The 12,992-nt window shown below is 34.0% G+C and overlaps 2 protein-coding genes across 3 annotated transcripts in view; one reads left to right on the top strand and one right to left on the bottom strand.

The window, feature by feature from the left end:
• The window catches only part of LOC117107240 (myoblast determination protein 1 homolog B-like), a 16,097-nt gene extending 10,000 nt beyond the window's left edge, over positions 1-6,097 (bottom strand). The window contains exons 1-3 of one of the 2 annotated variants that reach the window (XR_004445208.1): positions 5,681-6,097; positions 5,134-5,216; positions 785-1,656 (exon numbers count right to left, since the gene is read on the bottom strand). Coding sequence is in view for 1 of the 2 variants with exons in the window: in XM_033248862.1 (XP_033104753.1) it covers positions 1,568-1,656; positions 5,134-5,216; positions 5,681-5,967 (459 nt within the window). In the remaining variant the exon portion in view is untranslated. Of the gene's footprint in view, positions 1-178; positions 1,657-5,133; positions 5,217-5,680 lie in introns of those variants that run through there. The other variant, XM_033248862.1, reaches the window with a different exon arrangement.
• A 5,433-nt stretch (positions 6,098-11,530) lies between these two features.
• On the top strand, positions 11,531-12,981 carry LOC117107242 (tripartite motif-containing protein 10-like). The gene has a single exon (XM_033248863.1). The coding sequence runs from the start codon at positions 11,744-11,746 to the stop codon at positions 12,752-12,754; it is 1,011 nt and encodes a 336-aa protein (XP_033104754.1). The 5' UTR covers positions 11,531-11,743; the 3' UTR covers positions 12,755-12,981.
• The last annotated feature ends 11 nt before the right edge of the window (positions 12,982-12,992 follow it).

Below are 12,992 nucleotides of genomic sequence, written 5' to 3'. Positions count from 1 at the left end.
TGATTTGCCCATATTACACCCAAATATGGGCATATCGCATTTATTTGTCACACAGAATTTGATAGTGTGGCCATAGCTTAAGGAGGTGAATATACTTTGACCCTATAACTGGTAATTAATGAATTTTGGTGTAAAACGTCAATAAATCATTGAAGTCAAATATATTTCGACACTGGAATTTATTTTTATACTCTTAAATGCATGAGCATTTTATTTTATTTTATCCTAGACGGTATATCTTCAACAATGCGCATACATTTTTTTAGTATAAGCCCCATTATTTGATTTTACTGTAAGGTAGATTATGGTTATATCAAGTAGGCGTGATGTGCTTATGCCTATAATAGTGATGTAATTTACAAATAAAATATGTGTTTTTTTTACTTAGTCACATTATTAAAACACCACCTATGTCATATTACAAAAGGTGCGATAAATTTGAATAGGAAAGAAGGAGAATAAGTTGTGTGGTATTGTGACGGAGATTAGATACTTAACGGCGTAAGTGTTTGATTAGCGTTTTACCACTTTACTCCTGGCCTAACACAAACTCATCGCAAATCCGTTGTCTCAATAGAACGTGTAAAGAGTTCCGAAAAACAACTTTGTAAAGTGGAATTAATGAAAATACTTTAGATAGGGAATTAAGGAGAGCATACATTTTATCTAACGTTTTCGTGAAATGTAAACTTCTATGAGGCCTATTCACAAAATTTTCACGAAAAAGAATATCGTATCTATATAGGCTGGTAAATGGCCGCATTCACATTTTACAATTACGTACCTCTCCGTCCTAACTGAGTTTGTAATTGAGAAAAATCGTTGGAAGTCCATAGCATCTCGGTGGTAAGGGTAGGCCTAGGCCTATATTAGATAGGCCTAGTAGGCCTATACAGTATAGGCCTACACATTCTCTTCTCATCACATTACAACGGTTGTTATAATATCCTAAGTTTACAAAAAGTTGTGATAATTCACAGTTTTCACCTCTAATCTTTGAATATGCTGTCCCTTTTAGGAGCAAAAAAACATACTAAAAAGAGTCAAGCGCAAAACAGTAGCGATTATCGTCTGCATAATGCTGACATTTAAGCGTTTTTCAAACAAATTCGTAGAGTATTAAACCACCAACCGACATCAAATTTACACCTTCTAATTGATTTGTCCGCTAGTCGTAGGAGATCCATCGAACAATAAGGTGTGCGTAGAAAGAGCATCTGCAATTACGTAAAACAAACTTCACTCCATTAGTCAGCTTTCTGTCTGAAATACCGCCCGTGGAATAAGTTGAATACCCACTTTCTAGCAATACAAATCCGCTTTTCTTCAATCGCCTAAGTAGTAGGCCTACACATGAGCTGTAAGAAGTTCTTAAACTGAGGTTTATGAATAGAAACAAAACGCAGTGTAAAACGGTTGGTGGCTGCGTTATTATGAAAACGTTGTTACAAGATTTGCGATTTTGTCGATGTAAATGTTTTACTGTTTATTTAAAATATGGTACAGGCATAATTGAATGGATTTGAAATAGAAAGATATTATACACATTTGAAAACAATAAATTTACTTAATACCACGATATATTGAACTTAGGTGGAGGGTCGTCCAAATCTATCAATGTCCGGTGTTCAATTGTGCAAATACCGATACCCCTATCTGTAGAGAGAGAGAGAAAAGAAGGGAGTTAAAATATATTAGTTAATAGGTCTTCCATCCGCTCATTCATTCGTTCATACTTTCATTCATTCATTCATTCATTCTATCATTCGTCGTTCTTTCATTCATTCAATCTTTTGTTTGTTCGTTCATTCAATCATTTATTCTAACATTCATTCATTAATTCAGTCTGTCATTCATTCATTCGTTTTTTTGTTCAATGAATCGTTCATTTATTCATTAATTCATTCACTCATTCGTTCTTTCATTCAATTATTCGTTCATGTACTCATTCATTCATTTATTTATTCGTCATTTTATTCAATTAATCGTTCATTCATTCATGTTATTTATTCATTCGTTCTTTTATTTAATTAATCGTTCATTCATTCATAAATTTATGTATTCAATAATTTAGTCGTTCTTTTATTCAATCAATCATTAATTCATTCATTCGCTTATTCAATCATTCATTCATTCATTGAATGATTTATTCATTCATTCAATGATTAGTTCATCCGTCCTTCATCAATCCATCCCTCTGTTCATCCATATATCCGTTTGTTTGTTTGTTCTTTAGTTCATTCTTCAATTCATCCATTCTTTTATTCATCAACACTTTGGGAAACTAATTGAAAGTTACATCGTATGGTTTTAATCATAAGTAAAATTTAAAAAAAGGTTTAAAAATCCGCCCCTTTTCCCCCAGTTTTTAAATATTCAAAAATCTGTATCCCATTTCCCCAGTTTTACGTCAGACAACTTTTTTCCGTCTTAGAAAAATCAATGCTACAACATATCAAACATTTTTTTTACTTCGGAGCCTGACTTTAAGCGGGTACTTCGCAACACCTTATTCGGGAAATACTCGAAGGGGTGAGGAGTGGTGAGCATTTGAGTAGGCGACATGACTCCCAAGGTATACCCTGTAAACAACTGCTTCAATGATGTTTAATTTTTGTTTTAATAAATTGCTGGATTCTACTAATAATGGGCCTATCTTAGTTCAAATTACACCCTGAGTCAAAACAATGTTGCTATAAATTGTATTTGACTTTAAGCGGGTACTTCGTTACACCTTATTCGGGAAATACTCGAAGGGGTGAGGAGTGGTGAGCATTGATATGGGTAGGCGACATGACTCCCAAGGTCGACCCTGTAAACAACTCCTTCAATGATGTTTAATTTTGTTTTAATAAATAGATTTTAAAGTTGTTTACACCAGATTAACCATCCTATTGGTTCTACCAATGAAGAAGTGGTATGACAAAGTTACTAAATGATAAACTTTCGTAGTTAAAAAAAAAGGCACATAATAAACATGATTGTTGATGCTGCACTTAATAGCATTATTTCACATTTTTCGTTTAAAAATAATGTATTTTCCAATGAAAAATACCCAAAAAATCATAAAAATCATTTTTGAAAGTAACTTGCTCATTTTAAGTACATACAAATTAACTAGAAAATAAAATTTATTGTATTTAGAAAATATTTATCCATAATTTTACGCGGAAAATAATAGAAACACTTCCAGTCAATGGAATATTTTTATCATTATTCAATAAGGGTTAACATTTTTTAAATTCAATAATTTCTATGCTCAAGTTAATAATGTGTACGTTACTGAAAAATGAGAAAATTAATTTCAAAACATTATTTTTGATGATTTTTGTCATTTTTAGGGGACAATACATATTTAGAGTTTCAAGTAGTCGTCTTCGTCAAGTTGGTCTGTCTCAAATTACATTCCGTCGTCATGTGAATGTTTATAACTATGCTTTTAATTCTCGATTTTTTGTCTTGTTTGTATAATAATTTTCTTGTCAAATGCCCTGGAGATGGTTTGTTCCATGGTTGTTTTAATGTGTTTAATTGTTGCGTTAATCAGTATTTATCGCAATTGTAGTTTTTGTTGTTGACGTGTTTTTTAGGGTAAAAGTGAATAATTTTAAAATGAATTAATGTAATTTAAATTGTTCGTTTTATTGTAAATTGCGATTGTTATAACTAAATTGTTCGTTTTATTGTAAATTGTGTGTTATAACATTGTAATTTAAATAATTACCCGGGTCTCGAAGTGGGAACATCGTTCCTGTTAGATTATAGATAAATAAAAATAATAATAAAAATATTTAAAATAATAATAAATAAAAATAATAAAATAAAATAATAATAATAAATAATAATAATAATAATTATAAAATAAAATAATAATAAATAATAATAAATGATAATAAATAATAAATAATAATAATAATAAATAATAATAATAATAAATATTAATAATAATAATAATAATAATAATAATAATAATAATAATAATAATAATAATAATAATAATAATAATACTAATAATAGTGTAGTTTTATATAGCGCACATATCCATCTAATGTAAGATGCTCAGGGCGCTTGAAATGTGGACTAGGAACTCGATCAATGCATAAGAAACATAAACCGAGAGTACGGTTGGTAACGAAGACGGGTAAAGTAAACGTAAAATAATGACCGACAATTTTTATGCAGATAATAAAGGTCTTGAAGATGATGATTATGACAATGATATGCTAATATAATGATGTCATGATGATGAGGATGATATTATTAGCCTATGACACCTTTTACAGTCAGAAACTGCCGTGAAAAATAAAACGCGATTCTAAATTATGGAAAGTGGTTGTTACTAGGCCCTATGATATCGATATCCTGAAGATAATAATGATGATAATAGTTAGTTCCAATTGAAATAATGGAAAAATAAGTAGACCTAAATTCATGTGACTCATATATTACATATAATATGTCTTTTCATTCTAAGCAAACTTGGCAAATAACTGTTCATGTATTTAAAAAACAACGAATTAGTCCCGAAACCTAGAAATACATAGGTAGTGTCTGGCGGGGGATGGTTTTTAAGGTAGTCATAGTGTAACATTAAACTCCGTCCGGTCGAGTTGTCGGCAACTATTAACCGGTATCCCTATTCAGAATAATTGGGCTTTCCGCACACAAGCATTTGCTTTCTTGCCTAATGCCCTCTTCAATTTTCATCCATTTAATTGTTTCTATTGTAACTGTTTATTTTTTATGATGAGATAAATTTTTATTTGAATTGAAATGAGTCTTTAGCTAGGTTCACATTCAGAATTTAACGTGAGTTCGTTTATCATGATCTTCTATGTGAACCTACGCGTCGAGTTTATCATGATCTTCTAATTCACGTTAAACCGCAACATTGTGAGTTCGCTCTTCATGAAGAAGCATCATTTGGCTACTTCGGGGAAGGTATGTTATGGTCTCAGTAGCGAAACAAAAACAGCAACAGCTGAACATAGGTGAGCGCCTTGAAATGAGTAGGAATTTGTTATTTTTATGTAACTTTACTTTGAGATGCTCGTCGATGATAGCATGACAACATGCACATTGTTAAGTCCGTCATTAACTGATCATGTGTCCAAATAATAGTGAATAACATACCACCCAACTGTGTGCCTACTTCTGTGGGTTCTTCTGTGTAAGGATCAAACGAGTAAATACAACAACAACCCTTAGACCTACTCCTAAAAATAAGTCATATAAATGGTACAGAAACATGGTATTTAGATACAGGTCTCCCTCTAATTAAAGAACCTCCAATTAAAGACCACTTTTCTGTGGTCCCAAATTAACAAATGTTGTTTTTGTTTATCTTTATTATTCTAATTAGAGACCGAAGCTGCTAAAGGTCATGGAAAAACCGATCACAAAAATGGTCTTTAATTGGAGGGAGGCCCGGTACATAGAGGTTTGAGAGATTGGAACAATGCGAGTAAGTAATAGGCCTATTGCTTAGTCTTAAGAGAAGGCTCACTGAAACGAAGCAAATTAATAATAGGCCTATTTCTTATATAAATTTACTCAAATGATATCATAATTCATGACATAAATCGACGCTTTAATTAATAATATTGTATCGTATTATTATAAATAACTTATAAGAAAATAGAACACGTAAACTTTCTTATGAAGAACGTAAAGAACTTACTTAATTTCCATCTCAGAGTCTGCATCATAATCAGTGGTGCCATACGACTGATTTATCTGTGTCTTTGGTTCCGACGCTTCTGGTTTCTTTAACTGTAGGTCCAGCAATGTGATGTATTTAACAGCACCTCTAAGAATATCTAGCTTAGTACCATTCCCAATGAAGTCTTGCGGCAGTGCGTTGCTTAACCTGGTGTACGCGTCATTGACCAATAGGAGACGTCTTCTTTCGCGCGCTGTGGCACTCTCACGAACGCGCCTTAAACGCTGCTCGAAAGAATCCATCATGGAGCCAAGGAGAGCAGACGAAAAATGATATGATTTATTTCCTCTGCTTCTGCGGGATTGTGATTTATCTCAGGAGGGGTCATCGGTAAAATTCGGGGCATTGTCAACAACATGAAATAAAAACCTTTTAGTATCTACATCTTATGAAATTAACACCAATACTATCAGTGTTCTCCTTTAAGGAGAAAATAACGCACACATAGACGTTACCGTATTTAATTATATTCTCATGACCCACCTAAATGTACATCACATACCGTATTTATTCGAATAAACGCCCCGGGTCGTTTATTGTTGAGAAGCGTTTTTAAGGGGCGTTTATTCGGGGGATGCGTTTATTCCATGAGAAAAGCGTTATTTTTATTCTTTTTTTTAATGTAAAATGGATACGTACGTTTATACTCAAATAAAGGCCCCTTAATTTTACTGTAGATGTGGAACTACAACAAACAAATTATCGTCAAAATGTGTTATTTCGTGATCATAACGACTTATTAAACCCTTAATTCCTCCACGTTAAACCCAGGTTAGTAAAAATGTAATTCTACTGGAGTAGAACATTAACAGAATGTGTTGAGAATGCTTCCATTAGATTTGTGTGCAGTCATTTAAGGGGCATTTATTCGAGCAAAGAATAAACGCCCCGGGCATTTGTTCGAGGGAGGCGTTTATTCCAAATGACATTTTTTGAGGAGGCGGTTTTTCAAAGCGGGCGTTTATTCGAACAAATACGTTAACTCATAAAAGGATCGAAGATATTCTATTCCAGTGATATACCCTAAACATTGAAGCTAGTTAGTTTCTCTGAATTTTAAGACTTTAAACCAAGAACATCTTTAAATTAATTCCAACCAATTTATACAGGGATGATGCAAACAGATATGCAGTTTAAAGCTCACTTACACTATCAACTTTTATTTGACAAAAACATGTGACATGCCTAAATATGGTCATGATGACATCACATCATGACCATATATAGGCACACCATGACTATATATACAACAATTGTCCAAGAAAATTTGATAATCTGAACAAAGCTTATGCAGGTAATTTCCTGTCTTTGAAATCATTTTCGTTTTTATGTATCAATCTCAAAATTCAATTTATACTTTATCATGTAAACGGCAATAAAGTTATATGCTATTATATCGTGCATCCGTTGATTGGGAAGTACGTGTTTACCTAGTCTAGTTTTCAGTCGCTAATGCTAATCTTGTACATGTATACAAATTAAACAATTAACAAATATTGATATTATATTTTGCTCTAAGAGGCGGTATATCTCATAATCACCACGTTATGCTTCCATTGACCCCCGAGTAGCGACAGCACATGAAGTGATTAACTTCGTAAGGCAAATCAAATTCATCATTGACAAATCGTGTAAAGGATAAAAAATTATTGGTTTCTCCTCCGATAATTATCCCGTAATCTGAGAATTTCACACATGACAAGATCGGTAATGAATTAGTTTGCGGGACTTACATAACGAATCACTGATAAAATCTATCGTTACTAAGTGAATGATTAATGGATTCAAAGATAACTTCTCAGAATTATAATGACGATGGCGCACTGCAAATAAAGTACACTGACTATAAATAGTACTGCTCGAATTAGTATGGCGAGCCGAGTTGTCATTTAATCGTAAATAAAGATATCTTAGTTTTAAATAGAGATATCTTAGTTTTTAATAGAGATATCTTAGTTTAAACAAAGATATCTCTTTTAACATGGATATCTCTATTTAAAACTAAGATATCTCTATTTAAAACTAAGTTATCTCTATTTTAAACTAAGATAGGCCCTATATCTATTTTAAACTAAGATATCTCTATTCAAAACTAAGATATCTCTATTTACAATGAAAATAGAGATATCTTAGTTTTCAATAGAGATATCTTAGTTTTGAATATAGATATCTTAGTTTTAGATAATGATATCTTTTTTTAAATAGAGATATCTTAGTTTTAAATAGAGATATCTCTATTAACAAAGATATCACTTTTAATAGGGATATCTCTATTTAAAACTAAGATATCTCTATTTAAAACTAAGATATCTCTATTTTAAACTAAGATAGGCCCTATCTATATTTTAAACTAAGATATCTCTATTCAAAACTAAGATATCTCTATTTACAATGAAAATAGAGATATCTTAGTTTTCAATAGAGATATCTTAGTTTTTAATATAGATATCTTAGTTTTAGATAATGATATCTTTGTTTTAAATAGAGATATCTTAGTTTTAAATAGAGATATCTCTATTAACAAAGATATCTCTTTTAATAGGGATATCTCTATTTAAAACTAAGATATCTCTATTTAAAACTAAGATATCTCTATTTATGATTAAATGACAACTCGGCTCGCCATAAATTAGCAGTAAAAATAAAGCTTACTGTGCAAACTGTGCGCCTTATAAATTTGAACAGTAGTCAATACTGCCCTCTATTTCTAAATATAGTATAGTAATGCCAAGTTTTATTACTGTTACAGCCTGTTAGTACTTTATAGGAAATAGGCCTATACAAATTTAGTCATTCAATAGCATGGCAATAATTATTTACTTAGAAATGATCTTAGAAATGAGAAAGCACATATGGAATAAATAATTATATTAATGTCTTTTTTTACTTTTTTTTTTATGTCAGTGGGGTTTTTAACAATATTATTCATGCTGATCTTTTAAGATGAATATTGTTTTAATTCAGTTTATTCTGTTATATTTTTGGTGTTGAGTGAATGATTCTTCTATCTTTTTATTTTCGCTTTTTATGTGTATTTTTTTTTTAAAAACTGTAAATCCAATTTCTGTATGTTACATTTCATAGTTCAGGCCCGTAACCAGGTCCTTCCAAGGGGGGTATTTTGGGCGTGAGGTCCACGGTCGAAGCCCCGGTGGGGTCGGCAAAACCCCCAAAGCAAGAGGATTTTTGTGCTTTATGGGTCTAAATAATGCTATAAAAGCAGATATGTTTGAAAAAGTCTGTGTCTGGGTGGGTCTGCAGTGCATTAGTTAGGTTGGAGGACTTATTTGGGAAATTTGAAGAGGGGGTTCGCTATAAAAAGAGGGGGTTTGCTAGAAAAGGTGGTTCTCCCGAACCATAAAAACCCCTCCTGGATACGGGCCTGTAGTTGCAATAAAGATGATTTGTAATCTGTGAATTTATACGTGGTTGCCAACAGTTATACTTACTTACTGGGTTGGCGTCATTAGGGTGGGGATTGGGGGAAGGTGGTAGTATCGGTTGTCGTTTAGGTAACACCGGCCAAAACAGTACTTCACACCTCTTTTTAACGAGGTATAAAATTAGGTGTTATCGAAACATGTAAACCACGCAGCAACAGTAGGCTTAGCGTAAGTTAAAAATCACAATTTATTCGAGACTTCATCAGAAAAGATTGAGAAGAATCGTTTATAATTTGTTTTGCCTTGTCCTCTTTCCATTGTACTGTACAGCGTATTTTTTTACTCTGCAGACTTATTAGCTCCGATGGAGCTCTAGAAACACTTGGCTGATTGATTAATAGGCCTAGATCTTTTTCAGTCTACTGCCTCTATTATACTGCCCTCATGAGGCTGATTGATTAATAGTTGATTGATTATTATAGATCTTTTTAAAAATCTACTGCTTCTATTATACTGCCCACATCGGAGCTTTCGAAATTACGAGAACTGTTTTTTGAAATAAAGTTTGTTGATTGATAGATTATAAACCTACCGTATTGGATATTTTAGAGTGAACAAAGTAGAAAACGTTATAATAATGGTGGTCAAAAAGGAAAATGAGAATAAAAAGCTTGTAATAATATTTTATGCCAGTTCATTTAAAATGTGAAACCTGCTTCTGAGATTGCGCCAGAGAAAAGATGGATGGTTGGCCCTGAGACCGTTGCATTGTTTTTTACCATACATTTTTTTTCTCTTTATTTTTATAGTTACCTGTACTTTGTTTTAAATTTTCTTTAGTTGATATAAAGAGCATAGTGGCAGTCCATGCAATATGCGCTATATAAATGTCAATTGTTATTTATATTGTCAGAAGAGCATTTTTAGAGTCTAAATTCCTTCAAAATAGCGAATTTAGATTTTAAGTATTGAGAGAAAAATTCCTTCGATTAAGGTATCGATTGCAGTCGATCGTTTTTTTCGATTTTGAATTATACGGGCAAATATTCTCGGGAGTCCCCAGAATTGTATGGCTAATAATAATCACACTTTCGGTTAGTGATATTTTGTCTGCTGCCGGGGACTATTTCTCCTATTTGCCAATTCCTGGATCCATCACTGGTTTATCTAAAATTTAATTATCAGCATGTTTATGATAGACTATGCAGGAGTCGATACGCACGAAACAAACATCAACCGGCATCTCTCAAGTCAAATACTAGAAACAATAACTGAATATGTTGGTATACTTGGACACATAGAGGAGATAGGACTACTGCTATCTGCGAAAGTTAAGATGAGAAAAAAAAAAACATCTGCCCGAACGGAAATTCGCCAAACGATTAGATTCATGCAGAGATGAAGGAAGCCTGATTCTTTGCAGGGATATATTGATGTGTGTGTCTGTTTATTTATTCTTCTTTAGCAAATTATTGGTAGGCCTACAATGATGACGATGACTGTGTTGTTAGTAATGGCGGTGATCATACTGATAAGGATGGTTATGGCGATGATTACGACAATGTTGTTCAGTGGCGGATTCAAGGAGGGGGACCCCCCCCCCCAAATCAAAATATAAAAAATAAATTGAGAAAAAAAAAATTCTGCTTAAATTTTTGAGTCTGAGAGTGCCATTTCCGGCCATCTAGAGGTGCCATAATCATAAACTTTCTTACCTCAGCCCCAACCATGGTGGCGCTGAAGAAGTATAGACCCTCCATCTGTGAATGTCTCTCTCTGGTCCCCCTCTATTTCAAATTCCTGGATCCGCCACTGTTGTTGATGATGGCAATGATAATTATTATGATATAATAATAATAATAATGATGATGAAGATGAATTCGATGATGATTCTGATGATGGCGATCATGATGATGGTGCTGTGGTGGTGGCGATCGTATGATGGTGATAATCGTTATGATAATGACGACGACGATGATGATGATGATGAATGATGATGATGATGATAATGACAGTCACTATGATACATCATCGTGGTGTTGGCGGTACGATTGGTTATATGTTTCTATTAGCATTATATGATTGTGAATAAAATGGTAAATATCTATTAAACTCTATCGTTGTTTTTGTGGCTTTACAATAATATGAAAATATGATGCTTTATAACTGATGCTGTTTATTTTAACGATGGGTTCGCAAACTGTGATGAGTTTCAGGCCCTCCGCACACACCTTATTAAGTCGCAACAATTGAAACCTACAGCTCTTTCAGCATTTGAGTTCGGTGAATGATGCGATATCATTAATTGTTATTTTTCTTTCATAAACAGAAGTGAACCAGCTGTAATATCCCACGCATGCGTATTCAAAGGCTGGGAATACAATCGTATGTTTGCTGAAAAGAGGTGGCATATTTTTAACAAATTATTATTCACTACAGTTTATGCGTGTAGTGTGCTTCCATTCAATCGATGACGTACCATACTGCCGCTGTTGCTTCATCGTTCTGCTGTCACCTCAGCCGGCGTTTTCAGATCTGCCACTATCAGTCTCTAAATAAACGTTTGAGTGCTAACATTTTATTTTTTCGTCCTGGGAGAAAGAATGTATTTTTAAATTAATTTTTTCACATTCGGAAAATGGGATTTGCTATACATCGGTTTGTGTCGCAGCCTGATCCTAATCTATGCTGTGGAATTTGTGCAGGTATATTACAGGATGCCGTGGTTACACGTTGTGGCCACTGTTTCTGCCAGGTATGTTTGGGTACCTGGCTAGAGCGACCTGGTGCAGGGGCGTGCCCGCAGTGTCGATCGCCCATGCGATCAGATGAAGCCAGTGCAGTTTGGTCAATCCGAGGCCTAGTGAATAATATGTGCATTGAATGTGATTTTCAAGAGAAAGGCTGCCAACTTGTGATGAAAGTTGAGGCGATGGAAGAGCACACGAAACGCTGCGGTTATGCACCCGTGGATTGCGCTGGTTGCGGCGTTACCGTCAGCCGTCTTGCACTTCCCTCACATCAAATGAAATGTGAAGAAATAACTGCTGTCGTGTCAGGAGGAATCGATATAGAATGCCGAAGTCCAAATAAAGACAAATCAAACCAACGCCTTGAACTTCGTCTTGCTCGCAGGGAATTGGAAATAAAACGCCTAAAGGATAATTTAGATGAATCGCTTTCTCGCAATCGTCGATATGAGAAGGAATTGACTAAAACGAGAAAAGAGCTGCAAAAAGTCCAAGAAGAATTATTCTCACGACCGAATGATGGTGATTCTGATTTTGATTCTATATATTTGTATGGAACAAACGCAGAATCCATCGCCCGATTGTCGGTTTTAATCGCACGTAATTTACTGAATAAACCGGACTCGATCGATGCAGATAGCATTTTTACTGCTATTAAACGATGCTATGATCGTTTTGCACGATGTGGCTTAGACTATGAACACGACGTCCACATGCTGCTAGCGACTGCATATGCCAGTGACTGGTTTAATGACCAACATCGAATCAGCTTCCATTGTTGGTTGCAGAGTATAGCTAGGTATCGGCGGTTTGCAGCTCTTGGGGGAGAGGGTGTCGGCAAGAGAACTGTCAGACCGGCAACTGTCACCCTCAGTACATCCATTCGACAAACGTGGTAGATTTTGGTGTGTCAAAGCAAATATTACCCAAGATTCAAGAGATGGATGGCCTATTCTTCGCATTATGTTGGACGCTTCATCGTTTTATTACGTTAACTCATTCACAACATTTTAACTTTTTTTCTTAATTAGTTTTCAAACTTCCGATGCAGAGTGGCGTATCTACTCGCTCCCACCCCCAGTCGCCCCACCCCCGAAAAAATTCATGGTCAAGTAGTTAAAAATCACTTACATTACA

This window comes from Anneissia japonica, unplaced genomic scaffold (assembly GCF_011630105.1).
Source record: "Anneissia japonica isolate Jap-2015-1 unplaced genomic scaffold, ASM1163010v1 scaffold967_len435762_cov181, whole genome shotgun sequence".
In the NCBI taxonomy this organism is placed as follows: Eukaryota; Metazoa; Echinodermata; class Crinoidea; order Comatulida; family Comatulidae; genus Anneissia; species Anneissia japonica.
Note: the sequence above shows the minus strand (reverse complement) of the source record. Positions and strands in the feature narration are given on the sequence as shown.